This window comes from Desmodus rotundus, chromosome 11 (genome assembly GCF_022682495.2).
Source record: "Desmodus rotundus isolate HL8 chromosome 11, HLdesRot8A.1, whole genome shotgun sequence".
Taxonomy (NCBI): Eukaryota; Metazoa; Chordata; class Mammalia; order Chiroptera; family Phyllostomidae; genus Desmodus; species Desmodus rotundus.
This window is the reverse complement of record NC_071397.1, coordinates 78,170,676-78,184,122: the sequence shown is the minus strand read 5'-3', so window position 1 is coordinate 78,184,122 and position 13,447 is coordinate 78,170,676. Positions and strand designations below refer to the sequence as shown.

At 40.0% G+C, this 13,447-nt stretch overlaps 1 protein-coding gene across 6 annotated transcripts in view; it reads right to left on the bottom strand.

Annotated features, from left to right (window-relative positions):
- AKAP7 (A-kinase anchoring protein 7) overlaps nucleotides 1-13,447 on the bottom strand; it is a 105,693-nt gene that overhangs the window by 35,744 nt on the left and 56,502 nt on the right. For 4 of the 6 annotated variants that reach the window (XM_053914149.2, XM_053914151.2, XM_053914150.2 and 1 more), the window contains exon 7: nucleotides 11,493-11,640. In XM_053914149.2, coding sequence (XP_053770124.1) covers nucleotides 11,493-11,640 — 148 coding nt within the window. Of the gene's footprint in view, nucleotides 1-3,890; nucleotides 4,227-11,492; nucleotides 11,641-13,447 lie in introns of all 6 variants that reach the window. The other 2 variants (XR_008425590.2, XR_008425589.2) reach the window with 1 other exon arrangement.

Genomic DNA, 13,447 nt, shown 5'->3' with positions numbered 1-13,447 from the left:
ATCCAAAGCTTCCTCTAGCTCAAGTAGATACAAAAATAACCTGAGAGCTCCGATTATGAATCGCTTTTCATTTCTACAGGGGCACATAACAATGAAATTTCAAACATTCTCTTCTCAGAAGACATGTTTCATCAAAAGAACTTTTAAAAAGGGACAATTAGAGTACAAAGGGAACCAGATTGGCATTTGAAATATTGTATTTTAACACGTCAAAGGCTCTGCTTTTTAAAGAGCATTATGCTTTCTAAGTAGGACGACATGAGCCCCAGTTAAACCCAGATAGTCTTGATTTTCTTCATTTATCTGGATAGTCTTAATTTTCTTCTTTTATCCCAGCATAATACACTTATAAGTATACCACTTGAATGATAAATTATATAGTCACTCAATTTCTGTGTCATAAGGAAAATAATGAAACATCCTCTACTGAGTTCTTCTTAAATTATTTGATAATTTTGAACAGAGAAAATTTCCAACTGCTAAAGTTTTCAAGTGAAAAGAAATGTGTAGTCTTCTCAGATGATAAACTATTTCCCTCTTCTAACATGCCTGAAATAGATTCATCTTAATTGGTCTAAGTCAGTGATTTTAAACCAGTGTGCCGCAAGAATTTTTGATACATGCAATGCCTGACTAGTCAGAGGCACTGACCTCTTTTCTCTTAGATTGTCAAGTAAAAAATGACAACAACCAACACAACAATATCCATCTGGTGTGAATAAATAAAAATTACACCTATTTTTTGTCAGAAAAATATGGCAAAAAATATGATTTTGGGGGGTGTGCTTCAGTGATTAGTTTGTGTGTGCTACGACATGAAGAAGGTTGAAAATCGCTGGTCTAAGTAGTGATGACATTTTCATAATCATCTCCCTGTCAGCCTGTGCAACAACCACCAAGAAAACCAGGATAAAATGCTAGTCCTGGCCATCACAAAAGAGACATTTGTATGTTATAAAATATTAACATAATATGATTTATTAATAAGTCATTTCATATAGATGTGCTACTGTCACTCTGGAGTATTTTGCACTTACATCTTCACCAAAGAATGAATGCTTAAACGGAAATTAAGGAGGGATACAGAAAGAAATTTAGGTGAGAGGAATCAAACCAGTTTATATTTTATAGATAGACAGCTGAGTAGCCATCAGAATTAATGTAAGAAGAAAAGGTGGGAAATATTAATCAAAATTAATTTCGGGGGAGAACCAAGATGGCGGCGTAGGTAGACACACTGCGCCTCCTCGCACAACCAGAACTGACAGAGAATCGAACAGCAAGGGGGACCAACACCAAGGAAACAGAAAATAATCATTCATCCAGACTGGTAGGAGGGGCGGAGACGGCACTGGGGTGGAGAGGACTCGCGTGGCTGTGGCGGGACTGAGACTGGCGGAGTGTGGGACAAATGGCGCAGGCAGTCCGAGCACTAGCAGACCCTACGGTCCCACATTTGCACAGATAAACCCAGAGGGCCGGACTCAGAGTGGCGGAGAGTGGGGCAGGCAGAGTGGCGGATAGCACATTGCGGCACCACATTCTCCCACAGATAAACCGGACGAACGGCGGGCAGAGAAGCAGACCGCTGTGCAACCCAGGGCTCCAGCTCCGGGAAATAAAGCCTCAAACCTCTGATTGAAAACGCCCCTGGGGGTTGGGGCGGCAGGAGAGACTCCCAGCCTCACAGGAGAGGTTGTTGGAGAGACCCACAGGGGCCTAGAGTGTGCACAGGCCCACTTACTCGGGAACCAGCACCAGAGGGGCCCAGTTTGATTGTGGGTAGCGGAGTGAAAGACTGAAATCCGGAGGAGAGTGAAGCGGGCGCCATTGCTCCCACTCGGCCCCGCCCCCACGTACAGCATCACAGCGCAGCGACCAGCATTACCCCGCCCCGGTGAACACCTAAGGCTCCGCCCCTTAAAGTAACAGACGCGCCAAGACAAACAAACAAAAAAAAAATGGCCCAAATGACAGAACACTTCAAAGCTCCAGAAAAAATACAACTAAGCGACGAAGAGATAGCCAACCTATCGGATGCACAGTTCAAAGCACTGGTTATCAATATGCTCACAGACTTGGTTGAATCTATTCGAAAAACAGATGAAAAAATGAAGCCTATGCTAACAGAAACAAAGGAAAATGTACAGGGAACCAATAGTGATGAGAAGGAAACTGGGACTCAAATCAATGGTATGGACCAGAAGGAAGAAACAAACATTCAACCAGAAAAGAATGAAGAAACAAGAACTTGGAAAAATGAGGAGAGGCTTAGGAACCTCCAGGACACCTTGAAACGTTCCAACATCCGAATTATAGGGGTGCCAGAAGGAGAAGAGGAAGAACAAAAAATTGAAAACTTATTTGAACAAATAATGGAGAACTTCCCCGATCTGGCAAAGGAAATAGACTTCCGGGAAGTCCAGGAAGCTCAGAGAGTCCCAAAGAAGCTGGACCCAAGGAGGAACACAACAAGACACATCATAATTACATTACCCAAGATTAAACGCAAGGACCTACGTCCAAGATTACTATATCCAGCAAAGCTATCATTTAGAATGGAAGGGAGGATAAAGTGCTTCTCAGATAAGGTCAAGTTGAAGAGGCTCATCATCACCAAGCCCTTATTATATGAAATGTTAAAGGGAGTTACCTAAGAAAAAGATCAAAAATAGGAACAGTAAAAATGACACCAAACTCACAGTTATTAACGACCACACATAAAACAAAAACGAGAGCAAACTAGGCAAACAACTAGAACATGAGGGTTGTCAATAAGGGAGTGGGAGGGGGAGAGGGGGGTAAAGGTACAGAGAATAAGTAGCATAGATGATAGGTGGAAAATAGACAGGGGGAGGGTAAAAATAGTGTAGGAAATGTAGAAGCCAAAGAACTTATAAGTATGACCCATGGACATGAACTATGGGGGGGGAATGTGGGAGGGAGGGGGGTGAGCAGGATGGAGTGGAGTGGGGGGGGAAATGGGACAACTGTAATAGCATAATCAATAAATATATTTAAAAAAAAAATTAATTTCGAAGACTTGTCTGAGGATTCCATTGTTTCCTGGTTTCTCTGGAGCATGAACGAACGCAGGAAGTCATATGTGCTTTGGTCTCAGGGCCTCTTTTCACTCTTAAAAATTTCTGACAACCTCCCTCTCCAATTAGAGCTTTTGTTTATGTGGGCTATATTTATCATTAGCAATAAATAATGCCAGTTGTCCTTGATGTGACAGTTTTATTTATTTTCAAAAAAACACCTGTCAGACCCAAATCTGAAAATGATAGTTTGTCTGTCATTTTTCAAGAAAAAAAATGGCGTTCTATGAAAGAAAGTGGCGGCTTTATCTTGCCGCTTAATCAATCAATCAAACACTTTTCCTGTAGTCAACCTCCTACTTCAATGTGCAGAAGTGTTTATGCTCACTTCCCATTTTTGTTACACAGGATATTAAAAAGACACATTCTTAAAGGTTGAGATTAAATGCAATTAATAATTTTTATGACTCAACAAGAACACTCTTACATAAAATGGACTTAAAAAAATTTTTAACTACAATTGCCTTGATTCATACTGGCCTCACGGTTGTTCCCACCGTGGCTTTTGCATCGTCAGTATAAATGTGAACGCAGTGGAAAAGCAAATAATGCCTTAACACTACCATCAAAACTGCTTTGCCCTCACAGACCCCTACAGGTGTCTCAGGGACTGCCAGGGTTCCACACACCAAACTTGGAGAACTAGTGAATAAAAGTGTATTTTAAAAGAATTTAAAATCTAACAAAAGTGTAGCCTTATAAATTATTAGAATATTAAATCATTCAGTGAATTACATTTTTCTACAGCAAAAAGTAAACAATTGGCATGAGAAAAATCAAAATTCATACCTATTGCCGATACTGCCATCCAGGAAGTAGACCTTCACGTGGGCTTATGACATTTAAGCGATATAAACCTTTTCAAATTAAATATTTTAAAACTTTATTATTTATCATTGATCTGATACAGGTTAAGATTTAAAGATTCTAGAAAGCTCAGAGATGTTTGCCCTGGCTATGCCTTCCATCCATGCAGGAAAACTGTTGACTTCTTTCCCCCTCCAGCACTCCCTGCTGCAAGGACCAGTGGGTCGGCACTCCACAGTGTTTCCTTTCCCAGAGAAGGCCCCGCCCACACGCTAAAGTCAGGCAAGATCCAGAGCTCTTGGAGCTCTGCCGTGGTCCCTAGGGATAAAATAGCACCGAAGATTAGGACACCAAAGTCAGAGCTGAGGGTCTCCCCCGATGCAACCCCACAAGTCCTTCCCTTTTGGCTGAAACACAACCTAGGTATGACTCCTGAAAATCGCTGGATGAACCGTGACAGGCATTTTAAGACTGACAGCATCAGTCTAAGCTGCCTGTGTCTCTTAAGGGTGACTCTCAAAAAGCAGGGACATCTGGATAAAATAAATTCACTGACTCAACCCACTCAGAATTCTCCATAGAGTTTCAGCCCCAAGTCTGGTATCTTGATCGGGTCTGGCTGGCTTTGGATGCAGACTGAATAGACTGTAGCTTTGATGACTCTGCCTTACCTGATATATATGACCCTCTTCCCCTTCTATCACCATACCCATGCAGGCCTGTTTGCTTCTATTTGAGCCTATGGTTGGCACAACCCTACCCCCTCACTGCCTCTGTGCTACAGTCTTGAAGGTCTTATCTTTAGGGTCCAATCCTGTGTCATTATGTTGAGTATTAAACTTCATCCTCTATTTATCCCACACCTATCTGCTCAGTCTCCTTTATTACAGATTCACTGCCTCAGTGTGTGTGATTGTGCCCATCTCCTTTCCCACCTCCCTCACCAACTCCTCAAACACACAAACCAAGCCAACGCCTCCTTTGTAGCTTCCTCCACTAATGAGACAAGCAGACTCCATCACTAGAGCCTTTAAAGTGTGGCTCCTATCACTAATACTGCCCCCACCTACCTCCCAGTCCATTGCTTCCCTACCCCTGCAAATCATACCTAGTGCTCCTAGAAAGGGTGCTTTCTCTACTATCCATCTGTCTGCTCCTTGATGTCATCCTGTTTATCCAAACTCTTGCACTCACCATCTTCACACTCTCCCAGAAGGTAAAATTACAAGCTTCTTCCACTGTGTCCTATACCAAAGCTCATTACTGCTATGGACAAAGCCCTGTTCATCTACTCCTCTTCCATCTCCATTTCTCAGATGTAGTCTTAGCTGCCCAGTGACTCCATATCACCCTTAAGGACTGTGTCTTATATTTCTTTGTATTTCATGATACCCAAGAAAGGAGTACACACATTGTACACGCTCAATAATATTAAATTAATGATGGATTATTATTAAACAAAAAAGTGTGGTGTTCCCAGAAAATCATTGTTCCCACCTGTGCTTGCAGAAATTATAAAGAAGTATACTAGTCTGCAAAAGAAATACCTTCCAGACCTTTCCAAATTCCCTACTGCCCCCCTATGAGACAGTCTGACAGCAGAAAGCAAACTAGTCTTTGCAAGCACTAAATTGCTCATCAGTCTTACAGAGGATGTCATTTAGTCAATTACCTTCCCTAAGGAAATATAAATGGAACATAGCTGCCTGAGAAAAATTAATTCACCCAACCTCAGTAAGTAGCTCACACAGAACAGCTTTCACCACCCTAAGAAATCTGAATCACATTTCATTCCTGGTTTCCTTCCCTTTGGGTGAAGGGATAGAGCAGAGGGAGTAAATTATAGCTGGTTTGTATAGTTAGGTTTGTAAAGAGTTGTAGCCTGATAGTACTAAGTAGGCATAGTATCACCCAAAGTTTTGATTATGAGAGAACTAAAATGTAGTACCATTCTTTGTATCTAAAAATCCAAATGTTACCTCCATATCCTAGCAAAGTCCCCCAACACTCCACATCAAGGCACAGATGACAGACATGACAAAAATGCACAGCATGGAAATGCAAAGCAGGCACAGGGAATAGCAACAGCTGGCAGGGGTCCAACCTCAAGTGCCTTTGGGAGCCAAGTAGGTAGTGTAAACAGTTAAGCTAATTTTATAAGAAAAACAACAGAGTAAGGGGTGGAGATGATAAAAAGCAGCTACTTTCAAGATCAATGTGCCTCCTACCCCATCAAGAAAATCACTGCCATGTAAGAATGTGGGACCAGGTTGTTCAGAAGGTGGTAGAAACCCAGCTTTTTAAAAAAATAAAATCACCCCAATATTGACAAGTCATTCAAATTAGGAAAAAAAAATTGTTTCAATCAAGTACAACGTGAAAGGCTGCTAGTTTCTGATCTTTGGAACACAGACTAAGGTTGTATGGGTATAAAAAGTTTTGTAAAAATATATTCCTAAAACTAAATCCCTACTTCACACTCACTTTTAGCAACTGGATTTTTTGTTAATACTCTGTGTCTGAGTACTTACACTAATGGTCATAACAGGTAGTTTAAAAGCTCAAATGAAAGCCCTGGCCAGGTAGCTCAGTTGGAGCATCATCCCAATACATCAAGGTTGCGGGTTCGAACCCCCATCAGGGAACATATAGGAATCAACCAATGAGTGCACGGGTAAGTGGAACAACAAATGGCTGCTTGTCTCTCTGTGTCCATCTGTCTGTCCCCCCACCCCCAAAACCAATAAATAAGAACATTTAAAAATTGCAAAAGCTCAAATGAAAAAAACTGGAAGACAATGTAAATATATCTGCACCTGTATCTGTGGACGGAAAAGGGACCACAGACTAAAACTGACCATCTCAGGGGAAGCCTCCATGGCGGCCTTACAAACTCAGACACGGACAGTAACCACATGGGATGGTCTGAGCATAAAAATTCCTCACCAAAAGCGAGTCATGGTGGACAGTCACATCCTAGGCCTGCAGCTTCCTTGACAACGGTCACCCTTTACCTGAACTGATCCTCTCTAGTCTTTTTGCATCTAAGATAACACACTTTTGAAATGTCAGGTAATCTCCTTTACCAGACCCCTCGGGCGCACCACACCTGAGTAGAGACCACAGAACCCCTCACTACCCCCCTCACCCCACGCCATCTCTATGTGCTATCAAGGGTCATCGGTAACTATCCTCTACCTTCAATGTCGGAAAAAAATAAATAAATAAAACATATGTGTCTCTCTGTTTTACTGTTTGTCCAGTCTCAGAGATTTCTGGCTTTGCCTTCTCCCACCTCTTTAACCTACCCCACTGGATTTCATGTAATCCTCCTCACTTCTCCTCCTCTGATTCTAATGCATAAAATAAGCTGCAGAAACTGCCATCCTCTGGAGCTTTTTCTCAATCCATTGAGATTTTGCTTCCCAGTAATTGTCATCAGTTTGGTTCAAGTGAACTCATAAAAATCTCTACGGGTTTAGACATTTCTTACATTGACATATTAAATCTCTGGTTTGGAGATGACTCTATTCATAATAGTTAAACAAATCACACTAGAACTTTTTAAATCTATAATTTAACAAAAATTTGAAACATTTAATATGAAAAATAACATGACCAAAATTAAGTGCAAAATAAAATATGGAAAATATTTCAAGCCAATATGGCAAGGGCTAAGGCTCTTTACTCTTTAAAAAACCTCACAAATTGGTGAGACACAAGAAGAATGAACTCCAACCCTGTGGACAAAGACGGTTTGCAACTGCCAGCTCCTCGCCCAGTTCAGAGCAGGGTACCGACGGGACGAGGGCTGACATCGCTAAACCACACATGGGGTTGTGAAGAGGAAACACGTAAATGAGCCCTCAGAAAAACCTAAAAAGCACCGGAGGAAATGGAGTGCCACAAAAGACCCAACATAGAGAAGAATTCATATCCAAGGAACAAGAAACTTTAAAAATATGAGAAGAACGTTAAATATAAACTAGATTGAAATCCTCCAAGAGAAAAATGAAGGAATAGCATCCATGAAGCAAAGAGCAGAACAGGAAAACATGAAAAAGAATCAATTAGAAGTGAAGCATATACTGCTGCTTGGAATATACCCTTAGAATCCTAAAACCTCAATTCAAAACAACTTATGCACCCCTATGTTTATAGCAGTGCTATTTACAGTAGCCAAGTGCTGGACGCAACCTCAGTGTCCATCAGTAAATGAGTGGATCAAAAAGCTGTGGTACATTTACACAATGGAATACTATGCAGCAGAAAGAAAGAAGGAGCTCCTACCCTTTGCGACAGCATGGATGGAACTGGAGAGCATTATGCTAAGTGAAATAAGCCAGGCAGTGAAAGACAAACACCATATGATATCACCTATAAGAGGACTCTAATGAACAAAATAAACTAACAAACAAAATAGAACCACCAGCATGGAAATGTGAAGCAGACTGATAGTGCCCAGAGGGGAGAGGAGAGGATAATGGAGGAAAGAAGGAGAAGGGACTAGTCATGGGAATTGACTGTGGGAGCGGGGGGTGGGATGGATGGAGGAGAGCAAAGGGGGGAAAATTGGGACAATGATAATAGAATAACAATTTAAAAATGATTTAAAAAAAGAAATGAAGCATATAGTCACTGATATTTTTTAAAAAGACACTTGACATGTCATTTACACAAGAAATATGAAAATGAATTCCAAAAACAGGCCCATGCTAAAATAAAACCAAAAGTAGTGAAAAATCAGAGAAAGACAAATACTGCATGGTCTCACATATGTGGAATCTAAAACAGTTGAAACAGAAACAGAGCAGAATGATGGTTACAAGGGGCAGGAGGAGGGAAATGGAGAGAGGTCCGTCAAAAGTACAAACTTCCAGTTACAAGACGAATAATTTCTGGGGATGTAATGTACAGCATGATGATTATAGTTAGTAATACTGTATTATATACTTGACAGTTACTAAGAATGAAGCTCATAAATGTTCTTCCCCCAACACACACACAAAATGGTAAATATGTGAGGGGACGGAGGTGTTAATACTATGCTGGCAATCACCACACAGTATATAAACGTATCTGGTCAATATGTTGTACACCTTAAACTTACACAAGTTATATGTCAATTATATCTCAGTAAAGCTGAAAAAATAAATATTTTAAAAGAAAAAATAAATATTTTAAAAAGATAAAAAATAAATAACAAGATGTCCTAAATGATATAGAGACAGTTGCAAAGAAAATCCAGGTGATTTGGAATCTACCAGTCTCCAAGAATGCACCATTAACAAATTAAGAGGTAGGAAATATGGTTCAGCTGGGGTGGGGTAGAGGGATGGGGAGAAAAGGCATACAACTGTAATCGAATAACAATACAAATTTTTTTTAAAAAGAAAGAAAAAGAAAAGAGGTAGGAAATATGCAAAGCTAATAAATTCTTTCCCCAGAAAAGTCAAATATGTACCGACATACAGTTTTATAAGCAATTTCAGGAGGTTCCCAGATTCCTTGAAACCCAACTTCTACCCTAGCATTCTGAACACAAAATATCTCTTAAGACCAGAAATCTGACCTACTCAATGTACATAAGATTCTGGAAACAGACATTAAGTTTGCATTAGAATCAAGTCAAAGAGAAGCCAAACCAATATAAACCAATTAAATCTGATCAAGAAATGACCTCACAAAGCAAGTATCCCCAAATCCTGGTAAATATTGTTTCAGAACTCAGGTAAGATTGAGAAAATCAATAATTATCCATAGCAAATAAAAGAACTCTAGTGTATGTTAAACTTGGTTAATTTTAACATAATTATCATTTTAGTTGCAGTTATTATTTTACAGTCCATACTAGTGTCACAAAATGTGAAGAAAAGTTTGCAATGAGCAAAAAAACCCTTTTTTAAAAATAAATACTCTTAAATGATCCATGTGGGGATACGAGGTCAGTGAGGTCTAACAGAAGCTAAATTGCTCTGAATTAGAAAAGGATGAGACATAAAGAAGACTAATGAAAAAAATCTAGAGAAATTGCCTATAATTGGGGGAATTTTTGAAACAAAGCTAGAAAAGAACAATAAAAAAAATCAGTGGCCAAAACATAGTGATGTGGGGTGAGGGGAACAGAACCGTCTAGGTGAAGGACGCTACAAACTATATAATGCGGTCCCACAATATCTCCAGTTCAAATTACATATTATTTTTTTGTTTATTTTTTCAAATGAGAGTGGGAATAGGAGGGGCAATGAAGTACATAGTGGGCCTAAAGTAACAACAGAGAAGACATGGAAAGCTGGCCAAAATCTGTACTACTCTAGAAGGATGTGAATTTGCCTTTTACAATGAGCCAAAGCAGAAATGTTTAGTCCTCATCAAAACTTCAGTGGATTAACAATAAAAAAAAGAAAAATAAAAAATAGAAAATAAATAAAAAATAAAACTTCAGTGGAAGACAGCTCTGAAAACACAAGATTCTGAAACCAAAAAAAAATATTCCTTAAAATAGATTTGAAATATTTTACACCATAAAATTCAAATGACATATTGAGTATCTTCTGTTTAAGGAAGCTGAAATCTTTGGAAAGTAAAATGATGACTTCTCTGAAGATCTCCAGTGAGAATTCGGAAATAAAATTGTGTCTCTTGAACATTTTTTGAAGTGCTTTAATTAACTTCAGTATTAAGATTCTTTCAAGGCACATATTTCCACAGGTTTTCTTCAAGCTGAAGTGGAGAGAAATTCTCTTGGTTGAAGACTTTGAAATATTTAGAATCATGTACTTATCTTCTTTGAGTATTTTCATGTTAGGTTGTCTTGAAGTTCACAATTTCATAAGAACAGTGCCTGCTTTGAAATAGTAAGTCTGAATCATGACAGACCGATCCTATGAAATACACTCATGTTGCGACAATGGGGAAAGGCCTGTTCTGCTTTTGTTTCTTTGTTTTTTTTTAAGAAATGTTCATTTGGTGTACACATTTTCCACCCGGAAACATAAGTGTGTGTGAGCCTGTCTCCACATGCCATCTCTCTGATAAGATGCTAGAGCACGTTGTGTATGAATCTGTGTTTCCCCACAAAACACGTTTCCTTGAGGGATGAAATTGAAGGATGAGTTTTCAGTCTTTGCAGTCCGCCTACAAAGGCTTTCCCAGAGTGAAACTCTATGTGCTAGAACATTCTATTCCTAATTAAATGCAGCAAACAAACATGAAAATGTCTGGTATAGAACGGTGTAGTCATTTAGGCCTTTACTGGAGAAAACGATTTCTTCATATTCACGAAACAAACTGGGATACATTTTGAATCAACATTTTAAGATTTCATTATAATTATATTTAAAGCACAAAGGCAGAAAAACTACATGTACTAAAATCTTGACTGATAAATATAAACACTAGATATGTTCTACAAAATTTTCAATATGTATTCCTAAAACATATATTTAGAAAATTATGCCACTGAGAAAAAAACATATGCAATTAGTTCTAAATATTTGCCAAAATAAAGGCTACAGAAGTCAAAAGTAAAAATGTTAAATAAATCAAAATTAAAATAATAAATGATTTTCAAAAGGCACTCACCAATAACAATCGAAGACTCGCAATGATAATAACCATTACTTTGCTTTTTCTTCAGCATGGAACAAAGATCGACGCGGTGCACCATTTCTTCTCCAAATCTGTGACTGATAAAGTTTTCATAGAATTTTGGGTCTATTTTTTTCACTCCCTTGAAATGACAAAACAAAATTACATCAATCAATCATTTCATCTAGGCAGCCAGTTCATATTTATATCACTTTCTTAGAATCTGACATTACATTTTGGTACACAGTACTGCCTACAGGCGTTTGAAAATGGATACCACAAAACTGTTATAAAGCTGCTTTTAAAGTCTCTTTGCCTAGGATGAGTTGTATTAAAAAATAATTAAAGAATTTTGTGTTATGCCCTGGCCAGTGTTGCTCAGCTCATGTAATAAGAATATACAGATAATTACAAGAGAAGGAATGCTGATGATTTGGGCCCAGGGAGAGGGAGCTTCCCAGTATAGGACAGTTGTATCCTCAAGCTGACAGCTGACAGTGACCACACAGAGGCAAGAACTGGCCCTGGAACTGTGTTCCTGGTTGTACATGTGAGTATGTGTGTGAGTGTGCATGTGCACATGTACATGTATGGACATGCAAGAGGGCATGTATATGTGTGCATGCACCTGTGTCTGAGCACATGTGTGTGCATGTGCATTGCTTTCTGGTCCAAGTCTTGGCCTCTCTCACTAACGCCCTTTCCTTGAACTTTTGTTCCGTCAAAGTCTGAGCCTGTTGGACTAGATCTGTGGTTTTTAAACGTCCTTAAGCTACAGCTTTTGTGTTCAGAAGAAATCTATTATGAGGTGTGAACACAGATATGATATGATTCTGGATGAAACCGAAATGGACATTCTGAGGTTCTTGGGTCAGAAGCCCAGCTCCTGGAAGGCTGGAGGTCTGGGGAAAGATGGGCTCCTTTCCTTCCAGGCCCCCATCACCTGCCTTCCTTAGGGCCCAGCACACTCATGCAGGATCCTGCAGGTACTACTGGCCAGGTTAGTTAGAGCTGATGTACCATTTCACGCAGTAGTAGGGAAGTCATGAAAGATGAACCTTGAGGCAGGCAATATAGTTTTTGCTGGCAGATATATGCAAAGGTTCCATCTGAAATGAAGCTATTGAGCACAGGAAACTTACAAATTAGCCAGTGGTTTTCTGTCCTGCATTCTGTATTTGTCATCATAGATCAAACGCTGGGCACCTGGTGCTTCCTACTGTGCCATTCTAGCACGCAGTAGAGAAATTGGGGGGCTGCAGAGGGAGAGAGGCCACAGAGTTGAAGTGTTGAGTAGGAAAATGCCTCCTGGAGGGAAAAGGTTGGCCAGAGCATGTAACTGCATTCCTCAGAAGTCTCACTTGTAGCAGGACTAGAGCTTTGCACTGCAGTTTGAAAATTTAAGTTAGCTCTAGAGAAGGACTTCCTGATTTGCAATGAGAGATTATAATGTGATAACTGAGGGAAGGAAGCTATAGAGCCCTTATCTTCCTCTGAAGATATTTAAGGAAAAGCAACAGTGTTACTCTGGAACTGTGTAATTGTAATGTGGTGTAACAGCCCTCTTCCCCATCTTATCACAAGCAACAGAAGGGCTACTTCCTCCGCATCAGCATCAGCATTCTGTCTCTGCCTCCTCTGGCTGGCAGGCAGCTGGCCACCAGGTTTCCCCCATGAGGAGTTTCCTGGTGGTTTGCTCTTGACCGTTGCTTAGGTCAGGGAGGCCATCCCCCTTCTAGTGACTCATTCCCAAAGCACCTGATCTGGCACTGGGGCCACCATCTACAAAAGGGAGTTGAGGAGAACCTGATTGTATGTGCACATAACCTTACTTTCTCGTAATGTCTTTTATAACCACTTCAAAAAGAGGATGAGAGCCCTGGCTAGTGTAGCTCAGTGGATTGAGTGCCAGCCTGCAAACCAAAGGGTCACACATTTGATTCCCAGTC